The sequence below is a fragment of the Protopterus annectens genome, chromosome 1.part0, assembly GCF_019279795.1.
Source record: "Protopterus annectens isolate FY-2018-M chromosome 1.part0, PAN1.0, whole genome shotgun sequence".
In the NCBI taxonomy this organism is placed as follows: domain Eukaryota; kingdom Metazoa; phylum Chordata; order Ceratodontiformes; family Protopteridae; genus Protopterus; species Protopterus annectens.
The window spans coordinates 159,274,850-159,289,434 of NC_056725.1; the positions used below are offsets into that span (position 1 = coordinate 159,274,850).

General features: G+C 41.9%; 1 protein-coding gene across 1 annotated transcript in view; it reads right to left on the minus strand.

The window, feature by feature from the left end:
• Window positions 1–14,585, minus strand: part of LOC122787719 (WD repeat-containing protein 62-like) — a 1,689,893-nt gene that overhangs the window by 998,928 nt on the left and 676,380 nt on the right. The window contains exon 14 of the mRNA XM_044054617.1: window positions 10,033–10,108. Within this exon, the coding sequence (XP_043910552.1) occupies window positions 10,033–10,108 (76 nt within the window). The remainder of the gene's footprint in view (window positions 1–10,032; window positions 10,109–14,585) is intronic.

Consider the following 14,585-nt stretch of genomic DNA (forward strand, 5'->3'; position numbering starts at 1 on the left):
TCATGAGGATACGAGATAAAAATAGTGACATATAATCAATCTGCAGTAAAGTCTCAAGAAGAGATGGTGTTCCTGTAGAAGTTAGGAGAAAAGAATGGGATAAAGATCTGGAAGGTTTTGTTTAACAATATTTTAAAAGGAAGAGAAGCATCAACACCTTAGAAGAAAGCTGTGTGTAATACCTAAAGATAGCCAAAACCCACTTCATTTTTAAACCAGGACTATAAAGTGTTTATGTCTGTAATAGGAAAAAGAATGGCAAAGGCATTGCCAAACTTGACTGATATGGATCAATGTGGTTTTATAGAGGGGAGGCAAACATTTAGAAAAATTAACAGAATCCAGAGAGAAGCAGAAAGTAAGAAAAAATGCTGTTGTTGATGGGTACTGATGAAGAGAAAGCATCAGACAGAATGAACTGGGATTTTATGAGTAGGGCAATGGAAGCATTTGAATTTTCTGATACAGTACGTTTAATTATGAAGTTATATGAGGGATCAGAGAAAATAAATGGTACTTACGACGTATTATCGCAACCACATTCCTAACCTGTCATAACTTCTGATGGTTTCCTGAAATGCTGTCTGTTAACCTAAGGAGGGGGTGTGTGTAAAGTCTTAACTACTATTCTGTCGGCTTGTTTTTTCATGCAGGAAGAGGAATAATGGCAAAATTCCTCTTCCCCGGTAGCCTCATTTCTCAAAATTCCTCTTCCCTGGTAGCCTCATTTCTCAAAATTCCTCTTCCCTGGTAGCCTCATTTCTCGACTGATAAACATGAGTGTAAGTGGTCGTTAATGTTGCAAATGATGAAACTCAGCACAATCTCAACAACATAAGTGGCCCATTTCCAAGCCGTTTAAAGACATTACATGCCGAAAGCATCATCTGCAATTGTTAAAATTGGTACATATTTCTGTGAGTCATTCAGCATTCACAGCACCTGCTGTTACTAGTGTAAGTGGCTGTTGGAAGTAAACAAGTTCAAAGTAACAGTACTATCTATCTGTGTGAAGCGGGAGAACGTTCAACACCTGTGCACTTCACAGAACAAATGAAGAACGGCACTCAGGACTACAAAATTTACTGTTATTGCTCTTCCTGCCTCATGCCCAGTGTGACACAGTAATACCTATTTGTTTACACCCCCCTTTTATGGTTAAGAAAAATATTCCTGCACAAACAGAAGGAATTATGCCACTTTGCAAATGTGGTTGCGCTAATATGCAAGAATAATAATACCTAATACCAAAAAATCTAAGTGGGAGGGTTTCTCTCTGACAAATTATGTCTAAACAGAAGAACCAGGCAAGAGTCTCCCCTTTCTTCTTTATTTGCTTTATCTTTAGAGCCACTGGTAAAGAAAATAAGGGACTCGGAAATTCAAGGATAACAACTGGTTATGGTAATCAAGAAAAGTTAACTATTTTGCAGGGAGTATTTCTTGTACTTAATAAAACCAGAAAAAGGACATCTCATTGTAGTGGAATATTTTTCAAATCTCTTTTTGGGACAGAAAATTAATGAAAATAAAACAAAGGCTACAGCTGTAAACTAAGTACTCACACATGAATTGGTTCAGCAACATCTATATTTATGGGGGACACGATAAAAAGTATTCTGAAGTATGTTCTAAAAAGGAGTCTGTTACGGCAGCTAAAGAGACTAAACAAAAGCTAATACAAAAACTGAGAAACTTAAAGCTCTTGCTTATGGATATGAATAGCAAGATACAAGCACTGAAAATGTTTTTAGCCTCTTTAGTTTTATAAACAGGTCAGACATTTTTATTGACCAGAGGAAAAGTTGTGGACAATAATTAATAAAATGTTGAAGGTATTTATCTGGGAGGGAAAGGGTCAAGTGGGACAGATTGATTCTTACATTATAACAAGGCAGTTTAGGATTACCTGATTTGAAGGGATATTTTACAGCTACAAAGAAGTAACACAAGCAGGAAGCTATAATTCAAAGTGGAAAGGGATGATGAAGCAGGGAGGAAACCGGCGCAGTGGTGCAGCGGTAGCGTTGTTGACTCACAGCAAGAGGTTCTCCGGTTCGATTCTCGGCTGGGGTACCTTCTGTGTGGAGTCTGCATGTCCTCCCTGCGTTCATGTGGGTTTCCTCCGGGTGCTCCGGTTTCCTCCCACGTTACAAAGACACGCATCTGGAGCCTTTCTCCCTGGGCCTCCGCTGAAAATTTGCCTTTGTTCCAAGTCGGACTTTCCCGGTTAACAAATGTTAAATAAAATAAAATACAATAAATCCAAGAAACAAAGGACAGAATGGGATTTTGGATGTAGATCCTTAATGAGAATAACAGCCATACAGATATTATATTCATAAAGAAGCAGAAAATGTTCTAAGATTTAAGCCAGTACGAGAATGGAGAAAGATGCTTTTGCTGATAGGGCTGACATCAACTGGAGGTACAGGGAATAGGTAAAAGGGTCTGGAATTTAATGAAGAAAACTGGAGCTAATGTATTTTGTTCAAATAACTAGACTGGAAAAGCTAATAGAATGGGAAAAGGCCAAGACATTTGGACTGCAGGCCAGAAACTGTTTTCCCTATCTGGGACGAATAAGAGTATAGACAAATAAAAAGGGAAAGGGGAATCGTAAGTGAAAGATCTGCCCTGGTAGAATCTGCAGTTGAACAGAATCTGCTGGTAAAAATAGGAAAATTAGTACAGCATATAAAATATTGCAAAAAAAGAAGTTATGTACTCACCATAACGTTCCATCTGAGTAGTTCTACTTCATTTGTTTTCAACCTGTGGGATACTGGATTCATATCGGATCAGAGCTGGCAATCTCACTAGCATCTGCTCTGAGCTCCAAGCTCCTCCCTTTACCCATAATGCACCTGCACTACCTTCCAACCCCCAGATCGAGTTTGCTGATCCTTATACTGATAACCCGACCTGAAAAATACTTAATGACCTATAACTGCAGCCCGCAGGCTGTTCACATGACAAGGTCGGGGGAAGGAGGGATGGACGGTTGAAGACAAATGAAGTAGAACTACTCAGATGAAACATTATGGTGAGTACATAACCTCTTTATCTGAAGTAGTTTACTTCATTTGGTCTTCAACCTGTGGGACAGAGTCCCCAGCTACTAAACTTCTGGGTGGCCCTCATGGAAGGATATTCCTAAGCACCACGGAACCAAAAGATGCTCTCCTTCTGGAAGTCAAATCCAATATGTAATGAGAAATAAATGTATGAGATAAGCCACAAATATCATTCAAAGAGACTCTAGACCAAAAGGCTACAGACATAGCTATTGACCTAGTGGAATGAGCTTTCAACTGACCCGGAGGAGACATGCCTCTGTCCTTATAGACCTGAAAGATGCATGAAGAAATCCACCTAGCAATAGTGACCTTAGAGATAAGGTTTACCCAAAAAGGGTTTAGAGAAAGATACAAACAGTTGATTGGATTTACAGAATTTTTTTGTCACATGTAAATAGAATCGTAACTGTCTATGAACATCCAGCAAGTGCAGTTTGTATTCCATTTTGTTAACAAAATTAGGAAAGAAAAATGGTAAATTGATGGTTTGATTGATATTAACTGGCGATGCCACCTTGGGAAGAAAAGAGGGACTGGTCCGAAGGGAAGCCCTATCTTTGTGGAAAATCATATAAGGAACTTTGACGGACAAGGCCTGCAGTTCTGAAACCCTTTTAGCAGAGATAATAGCTACCAGAAATGCTGTTTTCCATGATAAGAATTTTAGATCTGTGGTTGCAGTGGGTTCAAAAGGCGGAGCGACCAGAGCTTGAAGAACCATAGTAAAGTCCCATAGGGGAACAGGATCCTTCACAGGGGGGCGTAACAGAAAAGTCCCTTTGATAAAGGCTTGGAGGCTAGAGAGGCAGAATTCTCACCCACATGAAAATGAGAAATGGCAGCCAATTGGACAGTAGAAGAGCTAGTTTCGTGTTGAAAAAGATCAGCTAGAAAAATCAAGAATGGCAGAAATAGGAGCCGTGAAGGGGTCTAAACTCCGTTGAGAGACCCAAAAGGAAAAACGTTTCCATTTACTGTGATAAACCTTCCTGGCTGAAGACTTGTGTGCAGCCACCAGAATAGACCTAACTGAAGAGGATAATCCAGGAGTCCTAGCAATCAGGGGAACCGGAGCAGCCAAGCTGTGAGCTTCAAACTGTCCAGGTTCGGATGAGGAACCCCTGACAGGTGTGAAATCTGATCCTGAATGGGATCCAAGATCCAGGGTGGAGCCAGAAGATGAGACCAAAGGAAGGGAAACCATACCTGGCGAGGCCAAAATGGGCAATGAGGATCACCTTGTTCCCCAGTCGACGAGCTTTCTGTAGAAACCTCGGAATAAGAGGTACTGGAGGATAAGCATACAGAAGATCGGGAGGCCAAGCATGGACTACAGCATCACTGGGGGACTCCCCCAGCAGGTGATTCAGAGCGAAAAACTTGCTGCACTTCATGCTGGAAGGAGATGCGAAGAGATCGCAGCAAGGTTGACCACACTCCAGGAAGATCTGCTCCGCTACTGAAAGATTCAGAGACCACTCATAAGGCATCAGAATAGTCTGACTTAACCTGTCCGCTAGAATGTTGGACCGTCCCAGAATGTGCGCTGCGATGTGAAAACGACCGGTGGAGATCACCCATTCCCACACTCTCATGGCCTGGCAACAAAGGGGGTAAGACCTGGTCCCTCAATGTCTGTTGATATACCAGACCACCGACATGTTGTCTGACTGAATTGCAATGGTTCCCAGAGGAAGAAGGGCATGAAGGGCCTGCAACGCTAAAAGGACCACCCTCATCTCTGGAATGTTTATGTGCAAGCTGGTCTCTACAGGGGACCATAGGCCTTGGACTGTCTTGCCCGAACAATGCCCCCCACCCGAGTTGGGAGGTGTCCATGGTCACTGTGGCTTGGGCAGGGGCTGGAACAAAGGGTTGTCCCTCCAAAATGTCCGAAGAACACATCCACCATATAAGGGACGACCGACAGACTCGACTGAGTTGTATTGGATACAACAATGGAAGTTCCAACAGGGACCATTGTACAGCTACTGTCGACTGTAGAAATATGTAACCGGGCACACTGGAGAAGCATTTTGGTTGCCACCATTGAATCCAAGGCCCTCAACACTGATTCCGCTGATGGAAGATGAGAATGGTAGAGTAGACAGACAAGCATGCTTAGGTTTTGTACTCTCTCCGAGGTCAGGAAGATTTTGCACTGTAATGTATCTATTCTTGCCCCAATGTAGACTATCACCTGGACAGGATTTAGGAGTGATTTGGGTGCGCTGATTGTGATCCCCAAATACAGGGCAAGGTATAAGAAATAATCCCTGGTTTGAGACAGTAGACGCCTGGTGGGAGCAGTGAGGAGCCAATCGTCCAGGTATGGATAGACCTGAATCCCCTGAAGCCTAAGGTGAGCCGCTACTACCGCCATCACTTTGGTGAACACCCTGGGGGCAGTGGTGAGACCACAGGGTAGGGCTCGAAATTGGTAATGATCGACTCCTAGCTGGAAGTGGAGAAACCTCCTGGAGCTTCTGTGCATCTTTATGTGATAGTAAGCATCCTGGAGGTCTAATGAGCACATCCAGTTGCTCTCTTGCTGGTACGGCATGACGGACTGTAGTGTGACTATCCAGAATTTTTCTTTGGCAACTGACAAGTTCAGGGTAGATAGGTCCGGAATGGGCCTTAAGTCCCCCATTTTCTTTGGCACCAAAAAGAACCTGGAGTAGAAGCCTGATCCGGACTGATCTGGGGGGACGGTTTCAATCGCTCATGTTCCTAGCAGCTTGGAAATTTCCTGTTTTGCTGCCTCCCTTTGCATGAGTGGTACATCCAGGAGGTGTTTGGGAGAATTGGGAGGACCCACAAAGGGGATAGAGTATCCTCTGGAGATGATCTGAAGCACCCAGCGGTCTGATGTTATGGAATCTCATGCGGCCAGGTGCAAGGACAATCGTTCTCCAACTGCCTCCAGAGTAGAACAGTCGGGACCACCTCTCATGGTTGCTGTCCGGGCCTGTCAGAGAAAGGTTCTCGAGACCCAAAATTCCTCAGACCCCCTCTGCCTCTGGGCCGGTGTCCATTATGTCTCCCTCTGCCTCTGGGTGAAGAAAAGCCCTGAGTATCTCAGGAATACTGTGACTTCCAGAACCACATCTTCTTTTGCCCTCTCTGATTCCGGGAAAAGGATCTTTGAGGGTTCGAGAAGCGGATTCCTGTCCTTTTCACTCTGGACTAAAGTCTCTTTGACAGTTTTACCAAAGAGAGTAGAGCCGTCATAAGGGACAGTGGCAAAGGACGCCTTGAAAGGTTCCGAAAATTGACATAGTCTGAGCTAGGCATTGCGCCTCACAGACATGCTGGCTCTAGCCACTCCTTCAGCAGCATGTGAAAGGAGTCGCATGGACGTGTTGGAGACTGCTTCCAAAGTGGCCATCCTCACGGAGAACGAGTCCCTGTCCTCCGCGACATAGACTTAGGAGGAGACTCCGCCAGCTCCTTGACCAGGTCACGTTGGAGTCTCGTGACGTGGGCCAGGTAGTTCAGCATCCTAATAGAAAAGGTAGCTGAAGCGTAAACTCGCTTCCCTAAGCGGTCCATCATCCGCGACTCTCTGTCAGGAGGATGAACCGAGGAACTCTCCTGGGCTAGTTCCTTCTTTGTGGCTACTGCTACCACCACAGCGTGTATGGGGGAGCACTTGTTCCATGCTGGCCTATCCAGAGGTGGACTCAAGATCTTGTCAGGCCTTTTGGGAATTGGTTCTATGGTGTCCGTCTCCTTCCAGGCCCACGAGGTGACGAGGTCCACCAAAGGATCTGTGGAAGAGGACACCCAGGAAGTAGATAGGCCCATGCCGAAAGCCTCCAGGAACACGGGCTCATCAGAAAAAGGTTTGGGGAGGGCAAAGGATTTCCATGATGTCTCCAAAGGAGACATCCTCAGGAGGTAACCTGGGGGAAACATCCCCAACATCCAAATCCGTATCCTCAGTGAGGGACTTGGGGGAGTCCAAGTGCCGCCTCTTACACGTATGCTTGCAAGGCACATCACCGGTGGGGCTGTCAGGGGGGAACTCGCAAGCCACTTGTTCCTCAGGGGGAACCATCCTCGAGCAGGGGCTGTCCCTCAGGTAAAATTATGGGATTCGTAGAAAGAACCGAGGGGGTCAGGGCGGAGTTCGAGGGGATAGTCTGGGGTCGCGATCCAGCGGAGCGAACCCTTTCTACCACGTCGAATGCCGAGGGAGAATGAACCTCCTATGGAACCAATAAGGAAGCCGGTCTCCCCGGGTACGAGAGAATGGCCTAAAGTGGATGGAGCTCCAAGGAAGGGAACCTGGCCCGACAACGGTGGAGCCGATGAAAAAAATTTCCACTCCCTCGGATCCAAAAACCAAGCTCCAGCTCAAAGAGCGGCTTGGATCCGAGCTGGTCGGATCCGTCACACTCCAAGCAGCTGCCAGCGTCAAGGAAGCAGGTACTGTTGGCGCCAAGCCCCTGACTAAAGCCATTCTGGGATCAGAGTACTCCGAACCCGGTGGAAGGATTGGAGAAGGAGAAATTGGTGTAAAAAAGGGAAGCGAGAGGGGGCTGGCAAGACCCCCATCTGGATCAGAGTACGAATGAACCTCCATCACTTTATCCATGTCGACTTCCGATAAGGACCGCCTGGACCTCGACCAGGCCACAGACCCCGACCTTGCGAGTCGGGGCACCAAGACCCTAGATGTACAGAGCGTCTCCCTCCGGGGAAAACCTCGGAGATCAGAGCCGAGGGGAGTCACTGATCCTATGACTCTTAGCAGGTGATAGGAGGTCTGGGGGACCTCTTACATTTGTCTGTTCTGGATTTTGGCTCTCTTTCCTTCTCTCTGCCCCTTTTCCACTCCGCTTCCACAGGCTTTGAAATGGGAGGTTGAGTCCCAGCCTGGGAGGGAGGAGAAGCAAGGACAAGAGAAGGAGAGGCAGCCACAGCAGCCACTGTGACTGAAGAAGAGGATGAGGCAACCACCTCGGAAGAGGGAAGAAGGCCCTTCAGGGCCAACTTAGCCTTCCTGTCCTTGATTGCGCATGGGTTAAAACCCACGCAAATAGAGCAGTCTGTACTGAGATGGGGCACACCCAAGCACATCACGCACAGAGTGTGGCCATCTGCTGGGGACAACTTATGGCCACACTCAGTGCAACTTTTAAACACCAGCTTATCAGCCATTTAGACAAGAGGGAAAACAAGTAGACAGAAAAAAATATTATTTTCCCGCTATAAAAAAAAAAAACACTCACCACACTCACACACAGAACACACTGAGGGGGGAGGGGAAGCAAGTACACTACCAACTACACTAAACTAAGCTAAACAACTCTAAAGTTTAAACATGCGATGCACCAGGCAAGGGGAGGAAAAGGAGAACCTACACTAACCACTATCCTGAAAGTTTTGAGAGAAAAAAGGCTTTCTTAAAGCTTTAATACCCACTTACTACTTGGAGCTCTGGAGATCACGATGCTTTAGCTATGCCACAACAAACGAGATCTGGGGGTTGGAAGGTAGTGGAGGTGTATTATTGGTAAGGGGAGGAGCTTGGAGCTCAGAGTAAATGCTAGTGAGATTACCAGCTCGGATCCGATACGGATCAGTTATCCCACAGGTTGAAGACCAAATGAAGTAAACTACTTCAGATCAACAGAAATCAATCAGAGGAGGTTAGAAAAGACTGGAAAAAGACTGGATAAGCAATTCACAAGGAAACAGGAGAACATATGCATGGCTCCCAGTTATGCAACAAAGTTTAGAAGATTTAGAACTTTTGCCTGGAATTGTTTGCATAGGTATTTTATACCCGAAGCAGACTCCAAATTCTTCCTTAGGTAGAAACCAAATGTTTGAGATGTAATGTGGAAGACAGAGTAAACTAGGGACAAATACCTTGGGAGTGTAATGAATTGGTAGACTTTAAAAATTCCCCATAGAGTACTCTGTCAGAGCTATTAGGTGAGCAAATGGGTATAACTAAGGAAATGATTCTTTTGCGGTGGGGTACAGGATGTGAATTGCCTAGCCATAGTAAGGCCTTACGTTTAATTCTGCTGGCTGACAAAAAATAAAAATACTAGAAAATGAAAATCATAGTTTAAACCAACTATATTTTAAGTACTGAATATTGCAACAGAGATAAAAACTGGAAGTGTGATATTTAGAAAAGGATAGGAGCAAATTACATAAAAGAAAAATGAAATTGTGGTAACAGTACATGCAGAATAATGTTTTGGAAGAGGAGCGAGGTTTAGGGGAATTTAAGAATTGAGCAACTTATAAAAGGTTGGATTGATGTTAATTATAAAAAAATATATCTGATGTATAACTGTTGTAACTGGGAACATGGCAATATGCTTTGTTTTGTTTTATACAAATGTATGTTTACCTATGTCTTAAGTGATTACCTCATTAAAGATGTTAAAAAAAAATCAATAAATACTTTGTCTTGCAAAAATTGATTTGAAAGACATTTCCCATAGGGAACTATGACCAAAAAATGTGAAGATTTGTTTTCAGACAACCACTACCCATACTAGTTCCAGTCCTTGGCCAACATTTCTGACAGAAAGGAACAAAAAAAATGAAGTGGAATGCATTCCCTAATGAGGCACTTATCTGACCAGCACTGATGAAGCTCTAGCCTACTGATCACTCAGTCTGCAGGAAAGACTGCACTTTGATGGCAAAACTGTTCTGAAGTTTTTGCAGCCTAGCCACTCACATTACACTGTTCTCCTCAAGATGTACAGTGCATAAGTAATGTGCCATAAGACTTTGGATGCTGACTGGCCCAATCCTTGGCAGGACATCCTATACAGTTTAGACTACTGCAACAGTGATCTGATAATGCACATCTGAATTTACAGAAACAAGGCGAGAAATGTATTTAAATTTACTTTCTGCATTCTGACAAAATTCTAACAGTTTATCTGCATGAAATTTATGAAAAGAAACATACCTTCAGCAGTGTACCATCCTCGCCAACTGTGCCTTTAAAACATTTAGTTTGCTTCCCAGTGATCACATTGTATATCCTGTCAAAGAAAATTTTACTTTTACAACTAAAAAAAACTAACAAAAAGATCAGTTTTGAATAAAGTACAACAAAAAGATTTTACAGCTTAGATTTTGTGCCTTGTACTAAATTTGAGAACATTCAAGCTAAATATGATGCAGCTTTTTTAGAAACCATTTCATATAGATAAAATCAACTCCCTTCCACAAATTCCTGATAATGTTCAGGAACCATCATTCACGGTCAGTAATACAGCCACACAGGTAGAAGCATTGTAACACCCAAGCAGTTTATAACAGCCTTTACAAAGGAGCAATGCTATCTTACAATGACTTAGATGCCCTAATACCCGTTTTACTTTTTTATTAAGATGATGCAGTAGTGATTTTGTACTTTATAAATACATGTATTCTGCCAACACAGTGACATACACAGATGAATCCTAGCTACTGCCCAGGCAATTCTAGTTTGATTAGTAACTCTGGCATCTGATGGAGATAGCACATGGATGGGCATATGCCAATGGGGAAAGGTTGTTCAATTCCAGGTGAAGGACAGGACTTGAGTAATCAGATGACTGGCAAGTGTGGAGGCTGAAGACATATGGCTGTCCTAAGGCCAAAGACAGAGAGACCTACAGAGGCAATGCCTCACTGCCTGCCTAGCTTAACAGAGTTGCATCAACATCCTGGAAGGGAAGGACCAAGAAAAGCATGGTATATGCAGGGAATGGTGCTGCAAACACATGTTCTACTTTGCCTCCACACATACATCTAAACAAGCATACACACACAATGTGCAGAAATCATTCTTACTAATTGTCCACAGAAGGTTAACACTAAAATACCAGCATTACAATGCGCATCTCCAAGATAGAGCATGCAAACCAAAAACCACATAACTGCGTGTATGGGTTTGTGTGTGTGTGTGTGTATTTATATATATATATATATATATATATATATATATATATATATATGTATATGTATATGTATATATATATATATATATATATATATATATATATATATATATATATATATATATATATATATATATATATATATATATATATATATATATATATACACACATATACACATATATATACACACACACACACCTATATATACACACACACACACCTATATATACACACACACCTATATATATATATATATATATATATATATATATATATATATATACACACACACACACACACACATACATGTATATGTATATAAAGACATATAATGCACACACGTAACTATATACAAAATTAAGTTTGCTATTTGTTGATCGCTAACCCTGTGAAACTCTTGTATAGGATTTAATACAAACTGTGTGCGTGTTGGGGTTGAGGTCAACCTTCTTCTGTCCCTTTGCTTAGCTGAAACTCTGGAACAGAATTTAAAATGGATCCTTTAGGGTATCAGATTTAATTTTCTGCTCCTCCTTTGCTTCTCTAAATTGGTAGTCAGTGAGTTTGTCTTATGATCCATGTGTTGACAGATCACTACTTAACCACCTGCAGGGAGGCCATACATTAAAACCTAGACCTACAGTGACTTACATCTTCAAACTACATTCAAATTTTAAAAAAGGAGACATTTAGAAGCTGAAGGTAAAATGCTATTACCTCGATTTAGCACTTTCAAGCACAAATTACATACTTGGATTTCATCAATCTGGCATCATGTAAAACATTCAAACTTTAAATACATCTCAAAAGTGAATCAAATGATGCAACACGATACATAATACATGTCCAATAAAGACTGATTTGTAAAAAATATTCCACTTTAAACCTCTGCTCTTCAAATCGGAGTCAATGGTAATAAGCTCATTCCATCCAGGCACAAATTATGCCCACAACCTCAGCTGCTAGTGCATTTCTTCTCTTTCAAGTACATCTAAATCTCCCTTCCTCCTCTAACACAAAAAACAAAAACTTTCCACTCTTTGTATTTTGTAAATGCCTATATTAAGCATGTACAGCTTGCAAATTAGCACTTCAGGTGAGGGACAAACAGTAAATGACAAAAAGCCATGAAACGTAGCTGCACAGACCACATTCTCAGTGCTGCATGTAAAATGTCCATTTGTTCTAAAAGTCTTCTCAAGTTTATTATGCACAAAATAAGGACTATTAACCATATAATTGCAACAACTTGCTTAATGCCAAGCTAAATGCTCCAGACTGTAAACCAGCTTTAACCAGATTTAAATCTGTTACTGAAGCCAGGATTATCTGAGCAAAGTGATTTCAATGAACTCACACAGACAAGCACCACTTTAGCCAGTTTTCAGTCACTTTGCTTTAAATTAATTTGCTGATTTCCTGGTGGGAGAAGAAAAACCAAGGCTAGGTTTAAGCTTGTGGCAGTTAAGAGAAATAAAGTTTAGCTGATGTGCTCTATTGAGCTTTTTACTTGATGTTGCTTCTGTGCTATAAATTGGGTGTTTTAGCACAAGTAGCCTCTCCTTTGCTACAACTTACTAAATTCTATCCAAGTTTCACTATAATGTGATACTATGGACCAGGCATTTAGTTATACTCCATATTCCTTCTGAAGGAATGAATGTAGATGACCAAATAATTCTAACAGTGTTCACTTTAATGAAATATTATTTATTTACAAATTGATCAGTTATGACAATCTCAGAGACATTTCCAGAAGATGCTGCTATATACATTAAATCCTTCAAGATTTATAAAAACCCAACAGAGAAAAAAAAAAGCACTGAAATATGAAGAAACCCATTTCCATCATTGCTTAATTTAAAGCCTATTATTTTAATCAATTTCTTATTAGCATTGGCAACCTTGTACTTGTCAATACGTTGGCAATAGTAGACAATCCTGGTAATAATCCAGCAATTAACAGCAGCACTAGTAAAATCAAACCCACTTGACACGAACATCTAGACAACATGGAGACAATCTCTACTTTTAAACTTTCTATTACCAGCCTATCACTGTATTGTAGAAACCCTGAAACAATCAGATAAATCTCTTACTTGCTATATATAATTCGCTCTGCAAGATATGCAAATATTTCACAACAACTTGACCTGTCACCTTTCCTTAGTGCCGTCTACATGTCAGGCCTGTCGCACCACACTATCACATGCAGAGGCCATTAAGAAATCACTTCCTAAGCTGCCTATGATTAAGAAACAGAGGGCTTAGGAGAAACTCGCACACACACCTAATTAATGATCACCAGGTGGTAGAAAGTAAACTGCTTACCACTCCCAATCTCACAAACTTCAGTGGAAATATCCAAATAATTGGTGACTCAGTTGTCAGGACAGGCTGAATCCAATTTGCCATTGCTGGCTAAGGACACGGTCATGGTTAGCCATATTTCTTGCGTCAGGATTCATGTCACAAGGCAAGCCCTTCAGTCTCTTTAGCAAGCAAATATAACTATGACCTTATAGTGGCCCATGTGAGCAGGAATGACTTAAAAATAATGTTTAAAGTGAAAAAATGCAGTTTTAATTTTAAAAAGTGTTCCATATAACCTTGTGCGTGCAGACACTCTTATTTAAAAATAAAAGTTTTTTTGAAACCCTTCAGAAACTGACTTTTGAAAAAGCTTCCAAAAACAGACGTGTAAGCTTCTCATGCCATATGCATTAATATTAATATGCCAGCAGGAGGTCTGCAAGTCATTCTGGGGGCCAGGTCTAATCAGAATAAGTTGGTATGTGAAATATTTAATTGCCAACCTGTTAAAATAACAGTTTGGCAAAAAAAAACTTACTTTTAAAGGTTTTTTGCCTAACTGTTAATTTGCATTTAACTCTCACTAATCTATTCAAATGATAGCATTCCACTCCCCCAGGATTTTACAGAGGGAATCATACTTCCTGGTAGGAGGACCAGAATTTACATACTTTCAGAAATACAGAACAACATCCTTAAAGAATTGATTCCATAGTTTAATTATGATCCCCTGATTCCACAAATATATATTCAGTATCATGGGAGTAAAAGGCAGGCGAGTTACAGGCCAATCTATGGAAGACTTTCAGTATAACCTCCTGTCCAAAAAGGGGGGGGGGGGTGATCTGAGTGTGGGAGGAGTGGGCTCCAATGAAGGGAGAGTCTCATTACCATTTCCTATTTCAGAGGCAGGAAACTGTGAAAGTGACACACAAACCTACTGCTAATACCACATGAAGGCAGCCTACACTCACTTAATGGCTTGAGCATGAGAGTGCTAGGGGTGAGCAAAAGTCCTTAGTGCTCAAGGAGGAACACACCTCTCTGTAAAATGGATTCCTTATTCTGATCCTGAGGGGCTGTATAATGGTCTACACTGGTGTCAAGTCTCATAAGGGTGTGTTCTTACTTAATGTTGCCAGAAAGCATTCAAATATCTGAAGCAGCAGGGTTGCCTGTTGTTCCACCGAACATGGCAGAAGTGTACTTATTTCTTGACAACAATGCTAGGATAACAGAGGAGGGAAACAAGTCTCAC